This window comes from Pelodiscus sinensis, chromosome 10 (genome assembly GCF_052426305.1).
Source record: "Pelodiscus sinensis isolate ZL-2025 chromosome 10, ASM5242630v1, whole genome shotgun sequence".
NCBI lineage: Eukaryota > Metazoa > Chordata > Testudines > Trionychidae > Pelodiscus > Pelodiscus sinensis.
The window spans coordinates 48,387,236-48,402,505 of NC_143061.1; the positions used below are offsets into that span (position 1 = coordinate 48,387,236).

The window sequence follows — 15,270 nt, forward strand, 5'->3', positions numbered from 1 at the left end:
TGAGGAAGTCCAGTGGTGCGCTTTGCTATCAGAAGTATTTTTTCTTTTCTGATAGCACTTATTTGGCTAACAATTAGAAATATAAAGATAAAATGCAACAATAAAACAAAACAAAAAAATCTCAAGAAGTGTCTACTGCCATGAATTTAGAAGGAGGGAATTAACACCCAAGCAGCAGATCCATTAGTGTTATATAAAGCTTCTAAAATAACGATAACTTTATTGTACCACCACTTTACTGTACTGACCACCAGCACCATTTTGCTCATGCTACTGATTATGTTCAAAATCTGTCCTTTCCAGTCTCCAGAAGCTTCGCCTCATCAAAGTACATTTGTTATTAGGAAAACATCATTAGTAGTACATTTCCCAACCACATATATGGGTGGTGTGTGGGTGTGCAATTAAAAAGGACCTTTCTTGATCCATGTCAGATGAAACAGTGTGATGATTGCCTAAAAACTGCCATCATTGGTCAGGTAAGCACCTTTATTCTATTGAGAACTACACTGCCTCCCTCATACAGGCAAGACATTGAATATTAGGGCTTATCTATGTTTACAGCTAGATTGGCACTGATGTGATTGAGGCAGAGGTATTGATTTAGTGGGTCTGATGAAGACTCACTAAGTCAATGGCAGAGTGTTCTTTCTTTAAAACTCCATTACTCCAGCTCCCTGAGAAGCATAAGGGAAGTCAGTGGGACAGCATCTCCCATCAACACAGCACTCTGTAGACACAGCACTGTGTAAGATGATCTAAGTTATGTCGATTTAAGTTACATAACTGAAGTAGCATAAGTTAGATCAACTTATAGCTGTAGTACAGACCAGCCCTCGGAACTGCCAACAGCAGCTATTACTTTGTTGGCAGGATTGGACTGCTTTAGCTTCCTAAGTTTTTTGCAAGCAACAGAACTGAACCTAAGCTTTGTGGCACAGTGTTTTCACTTCATTCTGATGTGGAATTTTCCCAGCTGCAAAGTGCCATGCACATTTTTGGTGCTATAAGAACAAACTGATTGTTTTCATACAAATCTTACTTTTCTCAGCAATTAATGGAACTTTCTTCACTATCGCTGTTAAAAGTTGCTGGACATTCTCCAAATGTTCTATGCTGCAAAAAAAAAAAAAGATCACAGTGAATAGTACCGTGTTTGAGTGCATATAATCCACGGGTTATACAAAGTTCTACAAACCCCGCAAACCTGCAGGGTATACGTATCTGTGGGGTATACAAGTTTATTTTTACTTGCTTGGGCGCGAGTGCGGCTCCCCTCCCGCAGGCTGGCCAGCTCACCTGCGCTCTCTGTTTCCCATCTTCCAGAGGAGGGTGGGTTGCCTGGCTGCGGCTGCGCAGAACCTGGGCGTGAGCAAGGCTCCCCTCCTGCAGGCTGGCCAGCTCACCTGCACTTTCCATTCCCCCCTCCCGGAGGCTACGGCTGGTATGTGCAATTACCGGGTACCTTAAAGTAGTGTATAAAACCCACAGGCTATACATGTGTGCAGGTTATCTAAGACTCTCCCCCCCCCACACACACACACTTAGGAAAAACTGCGGGTTATGGATGGGTACGGGTTATACATGAGTGCGGGTTATATATGCTAATTTACAGTAATTACTTTTTAGAAAAGAAAAATCAGATATACACAGTTCTAACATCACTGTCAATTTTCAAAAAATCGTGAAAAAATGTGCTAATATTAACACTTGCTTTGAATAAATATTTTCATGTCAGTCCCTCATTCTACAATGCTATGCACATGACAGCTATGTCCCACATGGTCATACATGCAATAAATGAATCAGGCGTATGATAACATGTTTGATAAACAGTATTTCTGTGAAGTTATTTATAACCAACTGGTGACACAAACAGCAAATTGGCTGCTGATTGATTTGTAGATAGGCAGGCGGCTGCCGACAGGGGAGTCTGAAAGGGAGTTTTGATAGAGGAGTCCCAACACCTGTGCCAGCACTCTTTATCTCCAACACCTGTGTCAGCACTCTTTATCTCCAACACCTGCGCCTGTAGCCAGACAGACCACCTGAGCATGGATGTCTCTACCCAGATCCTGGTGTGGTTTTGCAGGGACTGTGGCTTTCAATTCCCACTTACTGAAATCCAGGCTGGGGAGAAAGGGGCCTGCTGGTGGAATCTCTTAGGCAACAGGTGGAAGAGCTACAGGAGGTGGTGGCTAGGCTGAGGAACATCTGAATCCACCAGGAATTACTGGAGAGTATTCATGTGGAGACCACTGAGGAAGCTATCCCGTTACATAAGACTGCTGACACACCACTGGTGGAGGAGGAGATGGCTCTGTCTTGGGGGGTACACTAGCAGTTGTTTACTTCTATCAGCAGGCAGTGCTCCACCCCTATCTGCTCCCAACCTTCCCACCGTGGTTCTAGACAACCATTATGCTTCTCTGGATACCCCCTAAGGCAGAAGAGGAGAAGCCTCATACCCTTAAGGCTGGGAAGTCTGCAGTCACTACTGCAAGGAGGAAATGCAGGGTAGTGGTGGTTGGAGACTCCCTTCTGAGGGAGACGAAGTCCCTCATCTGTCATCTTGACATGTCATCTAGGGAGGTATGCTGCCTGCTGAGATGTTACGGAGGCATTGTCAAGGATTATCCAGCCCTCTTTTACCCCACACTACTCATTCATGTGGGCATAAATAATACTGCAAGGTGGGACCTTGAGCAGCTCAAGAGTGACTAAGGCGCTCAGAGTACGCGCGAAGGAGTTTGGCGTGCAGGTGGTGTTCTCTTCAGTCCTTCCTGTCAAAGGTAGGGGCCCAGGCAGAGACAAATACACCTGGAGGTGAATGCCTGCGGCTGCGAAGATGCTGCTGCCAGGAGGGCTTTGTCTTCCTTGACCACGGGATGCTGTTCCAAGAAGGGCTGCTAAGCAGGGATGGGATTCATCTTTCAAGGAAGGGGAAGAGAGAGCATTTGGATTCAGACTGGCTAACCTAATGAGGTGGGCTTCAAACTATGTTCAAAGGGGGCAGGTGACCGAAGTCCACAGGTCAGTAAAAAACATGGGAGAAATGCGAGATGGCTCAGAAATGGGAGGGAGCATGGGCTATAGCAACAGAGATACAGGAGGTAAAAAAAGCAAATTGGTATCTTAGAGCCTATATACAAATGCAAGAAGTATGGGGCAATACGCAGGAAGAACCTGAAATGCTAATACATAAATACAACTAGGACATAGCTGGTATCACAAAGACTTGTTGGGATAATACACATGACTGGAATATTGGTATAGAAGGAAAGAGCTTGCTCAGGAAGGATAGGCAGGGAAAAAGAGGAGGAGGTGTTGCCTTATATATTAAAAATGAACACACAGACTGAGGTGGAGATGGACATAGGGGGACAGATTTGCTGAGAGTCTCTAAGTTAGGTTCAAAGGGGTAAAAACATGGGTGATGTCATGCTAGGGGTCTACTACAGACCACCTGCCCTGGCAGAAGAGGCAGATGAGGCTTTTTTTTAAAAAACCCACTAACACAGTAGGGCATAGGTTATCCAATAAGTTCCTGGACTGCACTGGAAACAATTTTTTATTTCAGAAGGTTGAGAAAGCTACTGGGGGGAAGCTGTTCTTGATTTGCATTTAACAAATGGGGAGGAACTGGTTGAAAATTTGAAAGTGGAAGGCAGCTTCGGAGAAAGTGATCAGAAAATCATAGAGTTCATAATTCTACGGAATGGTAGAAGGGAGACAAGCAAAATAGAGACAAAGTCTTAGCTGCTAGGTAAGGTCTGATGGGAAGCAAGACGAAGAGGAAAAACAACAGTTTTTTAAAGGGACATTATTAAGGGCCCAAAAGCAAACTATTTCACTACATAGGAAAGACAGTATGGCAGGAGACCACCTTGGATAAATTAGGAGATCTTATATGATCTAAAAATCAAAAAGTAGTAATATAAAAAGTGGAAACCACGTCAAATTACAAAGGATAAACATAAGCAAACTCTACTCTGTGCTAGTTAGGCCTCAACTGGAGTATTTTTTTCAGTTCCGGGCACCGCATTTCAAGAAAGATGTGGAGAAATTGGAGAGGGTCCAGAGAAGAGCAACAAGAATGATTAAAAGTCTAGAGAACATGACCTATGAGGCAAAGCTGAAGGAATTAGGTTTGTTTCGTTTAGAAGAGAGAAGATTGAGGGGGCACATGATAGTAGTTTTCAGATATCTAAAAGGGTGTCATAAGGAGGAGGGAGAAAACTTGTTCATCTTGGCCTCTGGGGATAGAACAAGAAGCAATGGGCTTAAACTGCAGCAAGGGAGGTTTAGGTTGGACATTAGGAAAAAGTTCCTAACTGTCAGGGTAGTCAGACACTGGAATAAATTGCCCAGGGAGGTTGTGGAATCTCCATCTATGGAGATATTTAAGAGTGGGTTAGATAAATGTATATCAAGGATGGTCTAGACAGTATTTGGTCCTGCCATGAGGGCAGGGGACTGGACTCGACCTCTTGACGTCCTTTCCAGTCCTAGTATTCTATGATTCTACCACAGGTATGTGGGGCAAGATTAGAAAGGCAAAGGCACAAAATGAGCTAAATCTAGCTAGCAGCATAGAGGGTAACAAGATGTTCTACAAGTATATTAGGAGCAAGAGGAAGGCCCATTGCTCAGGGAAAAGGGAAAAACAGTAACAGGAAACTTGGAAATGGCAGAGGTGCTTAATGACTTTGTTTCAGGTTTCATCAAGAAGATGGATGGTGACAGGATGCCTAACATAGTGAACAGAAGTGGAAATGGGGTAGGTTTAGAAGTTAAAATAAAAGAACTAGTTAAAAATTCTTTAGAAAAGTTAGATGTCTGCAAGTCACCAGGACCTGAGGAAATGCATCCTAGACTACTCAGGAAGCTGACAGAGGAGGTATCTGAGCCTTTAGCTATCATCTTCGAAAATGGAAGACGGGAGAGATTCATGGAAGTCCAGTCATGGAAGTCAGGAGAGATTCCAGAAGACTGGAAAAGAGCAAATATAGTGCCCATATTTACAAGGTGAAATAAGAACAACCCAGGAAACTACAGACCAGTCAATTTAACTTGTGCGCCAGGGAAGATAATGGAGCAAGTAATTAAGGAATTCATCTGGAATATAGTAAGGTGATAAGAAACAGCCAGCATGGATTTGTAAAGAACAAATCATGTCAAACCAATCTGACAGCTTTCTTTGATAGGATAACAAGCCTTGTGGATACGAGAGAAGCGGTGGACGTGGTATACCTAGACTTTAGTAAGGCACTTGACAAGGTCTCACATGATCTTCTTATCAATAAACTAAGGAAATGCAACCTAGATGGGGCTACTATAAGGTGGGCGCATAACTGACTAGATAACTACTCCCCGGGAATGGTTAACGGTTCACAATAATGCCAGAAGGCCATAAGTGGAGTTCTGCAGGGGTCAGTTTTGGGACTAGTTCTGTTCAACATCTTCATCAAGGATTTAGATGATGGCATATGATGGTATGATTATTAAGTCTGCAGAGGATACGAAGCTGGAAAGGAATGCAAGTGCACTGGAGGACAGGGTCAAAATTCAAAATGATCTGGACAAACTAGAGAAATGGTCTGAGGTAAACAGGATGAAGTTTAAATAAGGACAAATGTAAAGTGCTCCACTTTGGAAGGAACAATCAGTCTCTCACATATAGAATGGGAAACGACTGTCTAGGAAGGAATATTGCTGAAAGGGCTTTAGGGGTCATAGTGGACCACAAGTTAAATGTAAGTCAACAGTGTGAAAAGTTGGGGGAAAAAAAAAAGCAAACATGATTCTAGGATGCATTAACAGGAGCGTTATGAACAAGACATGAGAGGTCATTCTTCCGCTCTACTCTGCTCAGATAAGGCCTCAATTGGAGTATTGTGTCCAGTTCTGGGCATCACATTTCAAGAAAGATGGGGAGAAATTGTAGAAGGTCCAGAGAAAAACAACAAAAATGATTAAAGGTCTAGAAAACATGAGCTATGAGGAAGATTGAAAGAATTGGACTTGTTTTGTTTAGAAAAGAGACGACAGAGGGGACATGATAGTAGTTTTTAAGTATCTAAAAGGGTGTTGCAAGGAGGAGAAAAAAATATTCTCCTTGTTCTCTAGTGGTAGGACAAGAAACAATGGGCTAAAACAGCAGCAAGGGAGGTATAGGTTGGATGTTAGGAAAAATCTTCCTAACTGTCAGGGTGGTTAAACACTGGAATAAATTGCCAAGGGGGGGGTCTGTGGAATCTGCATCACTGGAGATATTTAAGAGCAGGTTAATCCCCATGAGGCAGGGGACTGGACCTGATGACCTCTTGAGGTCCCTTCCAGTTCTATAGTTCTATCACGAGGGAAATCGTCAGCAGAATAAGAGCATGGTATGGCATTTTTTAAAAAAACATGTAACAAAAATGTGATGGGAGAGCTCAAGCACACAGAGAGGTGAAACACACACGCACTCGCCTAATTATCCCTCCCCCAATTATTTTACCCTGTATTTCAAGGGCCATAGCCCAGCATTGACCAGTGAATGCAATGGCGGTGGGAATTGAGTGAATGGATAATCTAAGCAGCAAATTTTTGGCAAACCCCCAAACAATTACGCACCATTAAACAGCTTCATTTTTAGCTGCTGAGTTCAAGCCAATTCACAAATCAGTATTTTCATACTACATCCTGCAGACACAGATGTAACTGAGGTCAGAAAATGAATGTCAAGAGATTACTCAGATTATGGAATGCTACAGAAAATCAGTGGCTGTCAGATTTTAATCACTCGATTCCCCAGCCAACGTTCTGGTACTGTTGTACAATGTCCTAGGACCTGCCCAATGACTAAACCATACAGTTCTTGAGAGGAAAGAACAATGACCTGATAACGTAATTTCCAAGTTCTGAGCTCTCTTCTGTTTTTACTGCTCCTTGACCATCCTGAGAGACCAGAGAGTTGCAGTTCTGTCCGGCTGAATCAGGCTCCATCTTGACTTCAGAGAAAAAGAACAAATTTTTAAATGACAGATTTCTTGATCGTCAGTTGGGAAATACCTGATAAAGCTCAGAAGAACTATGCAATTGATCAGACCATTCTACTTGGGAGGAGGGGGAGGAGGAGGAGGAGGAAGGAAGGCATGATTAAAACTAGGGATGTTAAATGTTTAACTGCTGAAATGTTCAGTGGTTACACGTTTACACATGGGGGGCAGGTGCGAGTTGGTGCACACAGGGAGCAGGTGCTGGTAGGCAGCTGCCATCCCCCTTTCCCCTCCTCCCCCTGCCATGGGAGGCAGCAGAAGTGAGTGCATGTAACCGGGCAGGTTAACCAATGAGCCCAGGGACACATTAAGGTCCCTAATTTTGCAAAACTGCCTGGAACACTAGCATCCATATTCCAAAGAGCAGTACTGAACATGGGGCAGCACTGAACTAGTGTGGATGAGGTTTTCCCGCACATCTAGCAATGCCACCCAACTTTGTGCATGCATTCTATCCTTTTAGCACAAGCAAACCCTACCCTCTTAGCAAGCCATCCCTTATCAAGTGGAGGGAGAGCCACTGAAACACAGTTTTACTCCACACTCAAAAAGCACTCAGTTGTCTTCTTGTGAGAAAGTGTCAGGTCAGGAACATCAGGTGCTTGTGTGTATGATGATTCAATTTCAACAAAACTGCTTGCAAGTGTTCCTTGGCTTTTTGTCAACTGCAAGGCCTGAAATGGCACAGCCACTGACATTTACTTCTGCTGAGAAGCCCCATCCAACAATTCCATCACTTAATTACCATTCCGAGGGCAGTGCTTCTGCTTTGATTAACACTCACTGCTCGCTACCGTGTAGTGCTGCATGTTTCCACTAGAGAGGTAAAACCCTGTGGCTATGTCTACACTGGCGCGATCTTGCGCCAGAGCTATGCAAATGAGGCTAAGCGTGGCATATCGCCGAGCCTCATTTGCATATCTAATGAGCCACCATTTTTTCAGAAGAGGCTCTTGCGCAAGAAGGAGCTGTCTACACTGCCCCTTCTTGCACAAGAAAAACCCTCTTGCGCAATGCTGTTATGCCTGAAAATAATCAGCGTAACAGCATTGCGCAAGAGGGTTTTTCTTGCGCAAGAAGGGGCAGTGTAGACAGCTCCTTCTTGCGCAAGAGCCTCTTCTGCAAAAATGGCAGCTCATTAGATGTGGCATATTGCCGAGCCTCATTTGCATGCTTAGTCTCATTTGCATAGCTCTGGTGCAAGATCGCGCCAGTGTAGATATAGACTGTTTTAGTTAAACAGTTCAACTTTATGTTTAACCAGTTAACCAATTTAAATGGGGGTGGGTGGGAAGGCTGCTCCAGCCCAGCTGCCCTGGCTGAAGCATCCCTGCCTGCAGTTCACCGAACAGAGCCCACTGCAGATGGGGACTGCTCCAGCCGGACCGGAGAGCCCCACAGGACTGGAGCAGCCCCCACCAGTTAACTAACTCATAAGCCTCACTAAGCTTACTAGCTCCACAACGGTAGGTTGGCACCATGCAAATTTTACTACCTATAGAAACCTTTCAGAATATCCTCCAAGTTTTTTAATTCTCTTCTGTATATTTCACATTCATTCATCACAATCTGTTTCTTTGAGCATGCTACTGACAAGTAACATTCATTTTTTACCTTTAGTAGCGGACGCTGTGGAGGGGCTGGGTACAACCGCACTGGCTGCTGTTACAGCAGAGGAAGAAGACACTTTACTGGTAGAAAGAGATTGTATCACTAAAGGACAACAGGAAAAAAAAATAAAACTGATTTGTTGCATACTTCTAGATACTCCTATCTAGCGCTTGCTTCATCCTTGTCCTAGATGGATAATTTTATAAACCTTTGATAGCAAGTTACATTGTATTTGCAACATGAAAGCTTGGGAACAACTGAAACCCACTACAGGCTGAACCTCTCTAGTCCAACATCCTCAGAACTTGACTGCTGCTGAACCAGAGAATGTGCCGCATCATGGGAGGTCAATATTGTCTAGCAGCATTACAATCACTTCCACGGCTTACTGGACTCCTAGAGGACATGTAGGGGTAAATTAATTAGAGCAAAAGAATGGCACAGAACCCTGAGAGCCAGGACTGGTGGCTGTAAACAAACTTTATGGGATCGCAGAAAACGTGGCCACACCCATGATAAGCAGACATTTGGCTAATTAAAATCATGCCGGACTAGATGTTGGCAAGCCAGAGAGCGCCGGAATAGAGAGGTCCAACCTATACATGTTTTCTTCCTGGGTATTTGTAACCCTTGTAATGCTGTATGGCAAGAATGGCTGACCATCAAACACTATCTCTAGCTCTCTAGGGATGTAAAATCCCTCTTATTTGGTTACCCAGCTAAAAATATTGTTTACCCAGTTAACTAATAAAGAAGAGAGTGGGCGGAGGGGTCGTTCCAGGCCAAGCTGGAGCAGCCTCTGTCCACAGCGGGCCCCGTGTGGGGCTGGAGCGGCCCCTTGCCCGCAGTAGGTAGGGAGCTGCTCCAACCCCCACCAGTTAACCATTCACATCCCTAATGCTCTCCACCACATTTTACCTTTGTTCACAGGCATCAATATAGTCTGGACACCTCCAGATGCTGTATTTACGCTGAGCTGTTTGAGCTGGCTAGGTACCGTCAGCACAGCCTGTTGGGAACTAGATTGGTTTGAGTGGATCTTTAACAACCCTAAAAGAAAGGGTTGGGGGGAGGAGCAGACAGGGGGAAGACACATTAGACAATGCTTAGTTCAGTCTAGCCCCTACTATTTCTCTCCCTTTCTGCTTGAAATATGATGGTATAAGCTAACCTTTGGCTATCTTCTTAGCAAGCCAAGGCTCACAATGAATTATGAAACAAGTTTTTTGTTGAGCTGGATAGCTGCTAACACCCACAGAGACATTAAATAACTATATTGCAATGCTTTGATATTTGCGGTGAGATTTATAGATAATATAGTATCACAAGCAGAAACTTGGGCCTTGCAAGTCCTTTAACAATAAGCACTTGCAAAGTAAAGCTAATAGTATACAGCATACTTAAGAGAGATTGATATAAATAACCATTTTAAATCATAGTTTAAGTAAGAGCAGGAAACCTTGATTTAAAATATTAATTTTAATTTTGTTTTTCATTTGAACTTTCCTAAAGAAAAGTCCATTCTCATAGGTTGGTTATAATCATTAAAACATGGTGATTTGCTACTAAGTATTGCTATTACATACTGCTATATACAAGAAAAAAACCTGTATCTTGAAAGGTTTTGCATTTAGTACTAACTGACATATTAAACCAAGGAATTGTTAACAGTAGTTAGTGAACTGAAGTATTAGGTGGCCAGATTTTCAAAAGTCATTTAGGCCTCTAAAGAAGCAGAAAGGCACCTAATGAGCTTTTTAAAAAGTAACTAAGCAGGCAGATATCTAGCTCCCACTGAAATCATTGTACGGGTGCACAATGTGGAACCCAAGAGGCAAAGACAGTGGGTTTTGAAATTACAAAACGTCCATTAGCTTATTGGGTGGGAGATGCTCATTTTCCTAAAAGTGGCTACACTTCGCAAATTCTAATGCAAGATTAATTTTTAAAAAGCTAAGTATTTATCATACAGTGTTTGCCACACTAGAAAAGGCAGTTTACCCCCATTGTTTCTTTTAACATTCTTATAGAATTAGCAGCCCTCCCTCTGCCCTGGAAAAAAAAGGGGACATAAATTTAAAAAAACCTCAAACAAAACTTCTAAGCCATGGATATAAACTAGTTCTGCTACAAGCCATCTAGATTAGCACAATTCCCATCAGAGGACATGGTCTTTGGTTTGAAGAGAACAGATTACACTGATTTCATCTGTTCACTGAAGAACTGGTGAATGAATCAGCAAAGCTGCCTGTTTAAAACAACTGTGATGCTAACAACAATGGGACACATCCAACGTGTATAATATACACAGTAAAGTGAGCTTTTCCTCTCTACACAGACCTTTCCCTCCCCACTCTGCTCCAAACTGATATACTATATAGACTCAGGGTATGTTTACACTGCAAGTGATACAGCAGCACAGCTGCAGCTATGGTGCTACAGAAGTGACAGAAGGGTTTTTCATTTCTATAGAAAATCCACTCCCTTGAAAGGCAGTAACTAGGTAGGGGAAGAATTCTTGTGTCAACCAAGTGATGTGTACACCAGTACTTCAGTTAGCTTAATAACATCTCCTAGCAACTTCACTAGGTTGACCTAAGTTTTAGTTATAGTCCAGGCCTCAGTGTCACTTATGTACCCTACTTCCCACTTCTAGTCTCAACTTAGATGGCATCATGCAGAGAAGAATTAACAAAACATGCCTGCAAGAATATTAAATGATAGCATCATGGGTTTCTACTTTTTACCAATTCTATAAACTATGTGAGTTAAGCACAGTAAATCTTCTTTGAGCTCTTCATTTTGTATGTACGCTGAAAGCCAATTATGCAGAAAAATGTAAAAGACAATAAATGGAAGATCAAAACAAAGAAAAAACACCCTACTTTTTGGCTTGATCGCTTCATTTTATTGCCTTATTTAATTCAAATGTTCCAGATTCAATTTAGTTCACTTTACTCTGTTTTTATAATCAGTTTTCTCCACCTCTCATTACTTTTCAAACAAAGTATACTAGATACACCATTAGAGAATTTGGCCCAGTGGGTTTGTAACACTACCAGCCAAAGAATTTGTCTCATTCTTTTCCCCACTCTTATGTCCAACATCTGCAGTATCAGTGCCCAGATCTCTTTAGCGTTTTCTCTTTGATACAACCATGTATTTGGGTAAGTGGCACCAAAATAGAGATTCCACACTAACTACTAATGGAAAGCTACAGTCATTAAGCTAACCAAAAACACTCAACATGCTAATGGCCTAAAGAAATCAATTTGCAAATTGTTCTTTTCATTGTTCTTTTGCAACCTGCTATCTGTAAGTGAAAAGTCATTTTACTGAGACAGGTTTTAGAAATTAGCACAAATAGCTAAATCTATAATTACTTTCTGGTAAGAGCTCAAAAATGCAGGTGCTCTGAATTCTACTGTTTACTGTACAAGGTATCTGAAAGAGTTATTACTAAAATTTAGATTTGAGTTATAACAGGCAGAAACCAAGTATATTACCTGATACAGCAGCTTTCCCAGAAACAGGGGTTGGTGTGGTCATCAAGGAAGCAACACTTACAACCGTAGAGGAAGCAGTTTTACCTGCTCCTGATGAACCAGACTGCCCCTGGTTTATACAGATTTGGTGCTGTTGCCCTGAGGGCTTTGTCACAGGACCCACACTGGAAGATGAACTGGAACCTGCCCCATCTACTTGCTATATTAAAGAGAGAGACATGGCAACATTAAATTCATTTAAAATAATGTGTAATAGTTCTAGAAAGGAGCCAAGATAAGTAAAAGCAACTGCATATATATCTCCACAATCCTATCATCTTTATATAACACTGTCATGTAAAAGTTCTTAAAAATATTTCCAAAAGATTTATAGTTCTCACCAGTTGCCTGTGCCCTGGGGTTCTGAGCGGGAATGAAACAGACCATACATGTAAGAAGCTTCAGGAGGTAGCCGAGTTAGTCTGCACTTTATAGACTAACAAAACATGCAGATGATATCATGAGCTTTCGTGGGCACAGCCCACTTTTTCAGATGACAGGAGTTTTGAGTTTAGGATGTGCAGACCCAAAATAAACAGGAGGGAGGGGGAGATGGGGTAGAAAACAAAAGGATGGGGTGGGAAACAGGGAGCTAGAGGGAATCAGTAAGTAAGAATCTGAAGATTGGGTAGTTAAAATGAAGGAGATAAAAATCGAAGTCAATTGATAGTATCCTTCCTGACATAGGAATCTACACAAAGAGCTGTTCATCGCCTGTTAAGTTGATAGTATCCCAATCATCACATTAAATTCAATGGATGACTGGATAATGGACTGAGTCCACTAGCATGTGAATTTAATTTGCGGATGAACTCTAATTCCAATGCTTCTCTGTGTATCTGGCTAGTAGAATTGGTTTGTGACAAGACAGCCACTTATAATATATGTAAGAATTACCATGCTACCACTGGAACTTCATGAACAATGCTCAAGTTCCCTATTCACACAGGTGGCTTACTCATCTCCTTAGTGAGATGAGTTAGCATAGCATAGCCGTTTATAAGAATCTTGAATACTTCACTGCTGCTCAGAATTCTAGAGCTGTGGTTCTCAACCAGGAGTATGTGTGCTTCTGGTGGTACACAGTGGTCTTCAAGGGAGTTCATCAACTCGTCTAATACTTGCCTAGTTTTATAATAGGGATGTTAGATTGTGTGTTTTTTAGTAATTGTATAGCTGCAACAATTTTTAATGGTTACGCGGTTCCTAATATGGTCCCTCAGGGGTGAGGCCAGAAGCCAGTGCAGTGGACACACAAGCAGTCCTGCGACACCAGTGCTCGTGGGGAGACAGCCACGAGCCCCTGCTCCACTCTCTTGCTGCCTCTGATACACCAGCTAAGTCACTACTAACTAAAATGTCATACAATGACTAGTTTATACTGAATTATAGACCATACCAGTGTTTCTCAACCTAAGCCCACACTTTATTTTGTAATTATCTGGTACAAATGAGAAAGTAAGCAATTTTTCAGTAATTGGCACTTTTGTATTTTTATTTCTGAGTTTGTGAGTTAGTAGTTTTTAAGAGAGGTAGAACTTGCAGTACACAAGACAAATCAGCCTCCTGAAAGGGGGACAGGAGTTTGGAAAAGTTGAGAACCACTGCTCTAGAGCCATGAGTAGAGAAAAGGAGAACATTTTGTCACTTTCATTTTAGTGTGTCACCAATGGCTCAACTAACAGCTCAGTTAATGTTGCTAAGATGTGGATAAAACAATACATTGTTCAGTCAGGAGACTCGTGTAAAAGGGACACCGGTAACTTAAATTCATACAGAAGTGTGATTCGTTCCTTTTGTGATCTTAGGGTTTTGCACTGCCAATGTTCACCATAGTATTTGAGCAGCTTCAGCATAACACAGATGGGCAACAGAAACACCCCTAGAGGTCTCTGGCTCTTCTCCCTTTTGGAGACAAACTGTGGATGGGTGACCGGCATTGTGAATGTAATTCTAGTAAAAATGGAAAGAGGCACCTAAGATTATAATAACTGAAAGATTAGAGGGAAAATATTTAGTTTTTTCTTTATGCATTTGACAACACTTTGCCTATGGTCAATTTCACTCCTTTGTCTGTGCAGTTAGTTTGCCTTATTTTTGTAGATCTTTCACATAGCAACAGGCAAGAGAAAAACTCAAAAATATGAAAATCGGATTCAACACACACACACACACACACACACACACACACCCCCACCCCTCCCACTAAACTAAAAAAATGGTAGTTTCACCATGGAGGTTGCTGTTTCACCCACTCAGAGTAGGAATGGGAGTATAAGGGATAAGTCAATAGAAGGGTTAAGGTTATTTTCCTGACAGGATCATATTAGTACACCTGTAAGTGTCCTTCATCACATAAATACTACAATTTCAACAGGACTGAAATAATAATTTAAAAAGGTAGAGCAAAATTAAGTACCTAAGTGCTTAAAAACAGTTATGTCTCATTTTCAAAAATGACTTAGGCACTCAGAAACTTAAGTCCCATAGACTTTCAATAAGATCCAAGCTCCTAATGCCAGAGTCATTTTTGAAAAGCGGGCTTAGGTGTTCCTGAAATTTTTGCCAGTAGCCTTTATTTAAATTATACAAGTTATATTCTAACTGGCAGTGGACCAAAGTTACACTTTGAGAAAGCCAAAAAACTGAGGTTCCCTCTGGATTATCTCTTTCCCAATAGTTTTGGAATTTAAATGTGGAGCCACTATGGGATGTCTCCCTTTGGGAAAAAGAGGAGGATCAAATTTTGAATGCTGCCAAATTCACAGGACTATGAATCTTGCAGGCTTCCAACCTATAGGAGATAGGCAGATTAGTATCAGTGATCTACGATGATCATTACTAGGTAACTGCTGCTGGTTATTTGTTGCACTGTTGTATGGAGACCTTTAAGCACTTTGCAATTTCCTGTCTCCTCATCTAAATTCAGTATATGTATTTGAAGCCTGAAAGTCTGACCAGGGCACATGCTGCAAGATCTTTCTTTTGGATAAAACCTTTCCATCAGGACTGGATTTACTCTAGATTTCAAAAATAGATACTTATAATCCACATACCTCTAGATCTGCAAA

General features: G+C 41.9%; 1 protein-coding gene across 4 annotated transcripts in view; it reads right to left on the reverse strand.

Moving 5' to 3' along the window:
- YEATS2 (YEATS domain containing 2) overlaps positions 1-15,270 on the reverse strand; it is an 82,411-nt gene that overhangs the window by 16,160 nt on the left and 50,981 nt on the right. For all 4 annotated transcript variants that reach the window (XM_075937463.2, XM_075937465.2, XM_075937461.2 and 1 more), the window contains 5 exons: positions 12,161-12,359; positions 9,573-9,704; positions 8,658-8,756; positions 6,884-6,995; positions 1,043-1,116 (listed from right to left, as the gene is read on the reverse strand). In XM_075937463.2, coding sequence (XP_075793578.2) covers positions 1,043-1,116; positions 6,884-6,995; positions 8,658-8,756; positions 9,573-9,704; positions 12,161-12,359 — 616 coding nt within the window. The remainder of the gene's footprint in view (positions 1-1,042; positions 1,117-6,883; positions 6,996-8,657; positions 8,757-9,572; positions 9,705-12,160; positions 12,360-15,270) is intronic.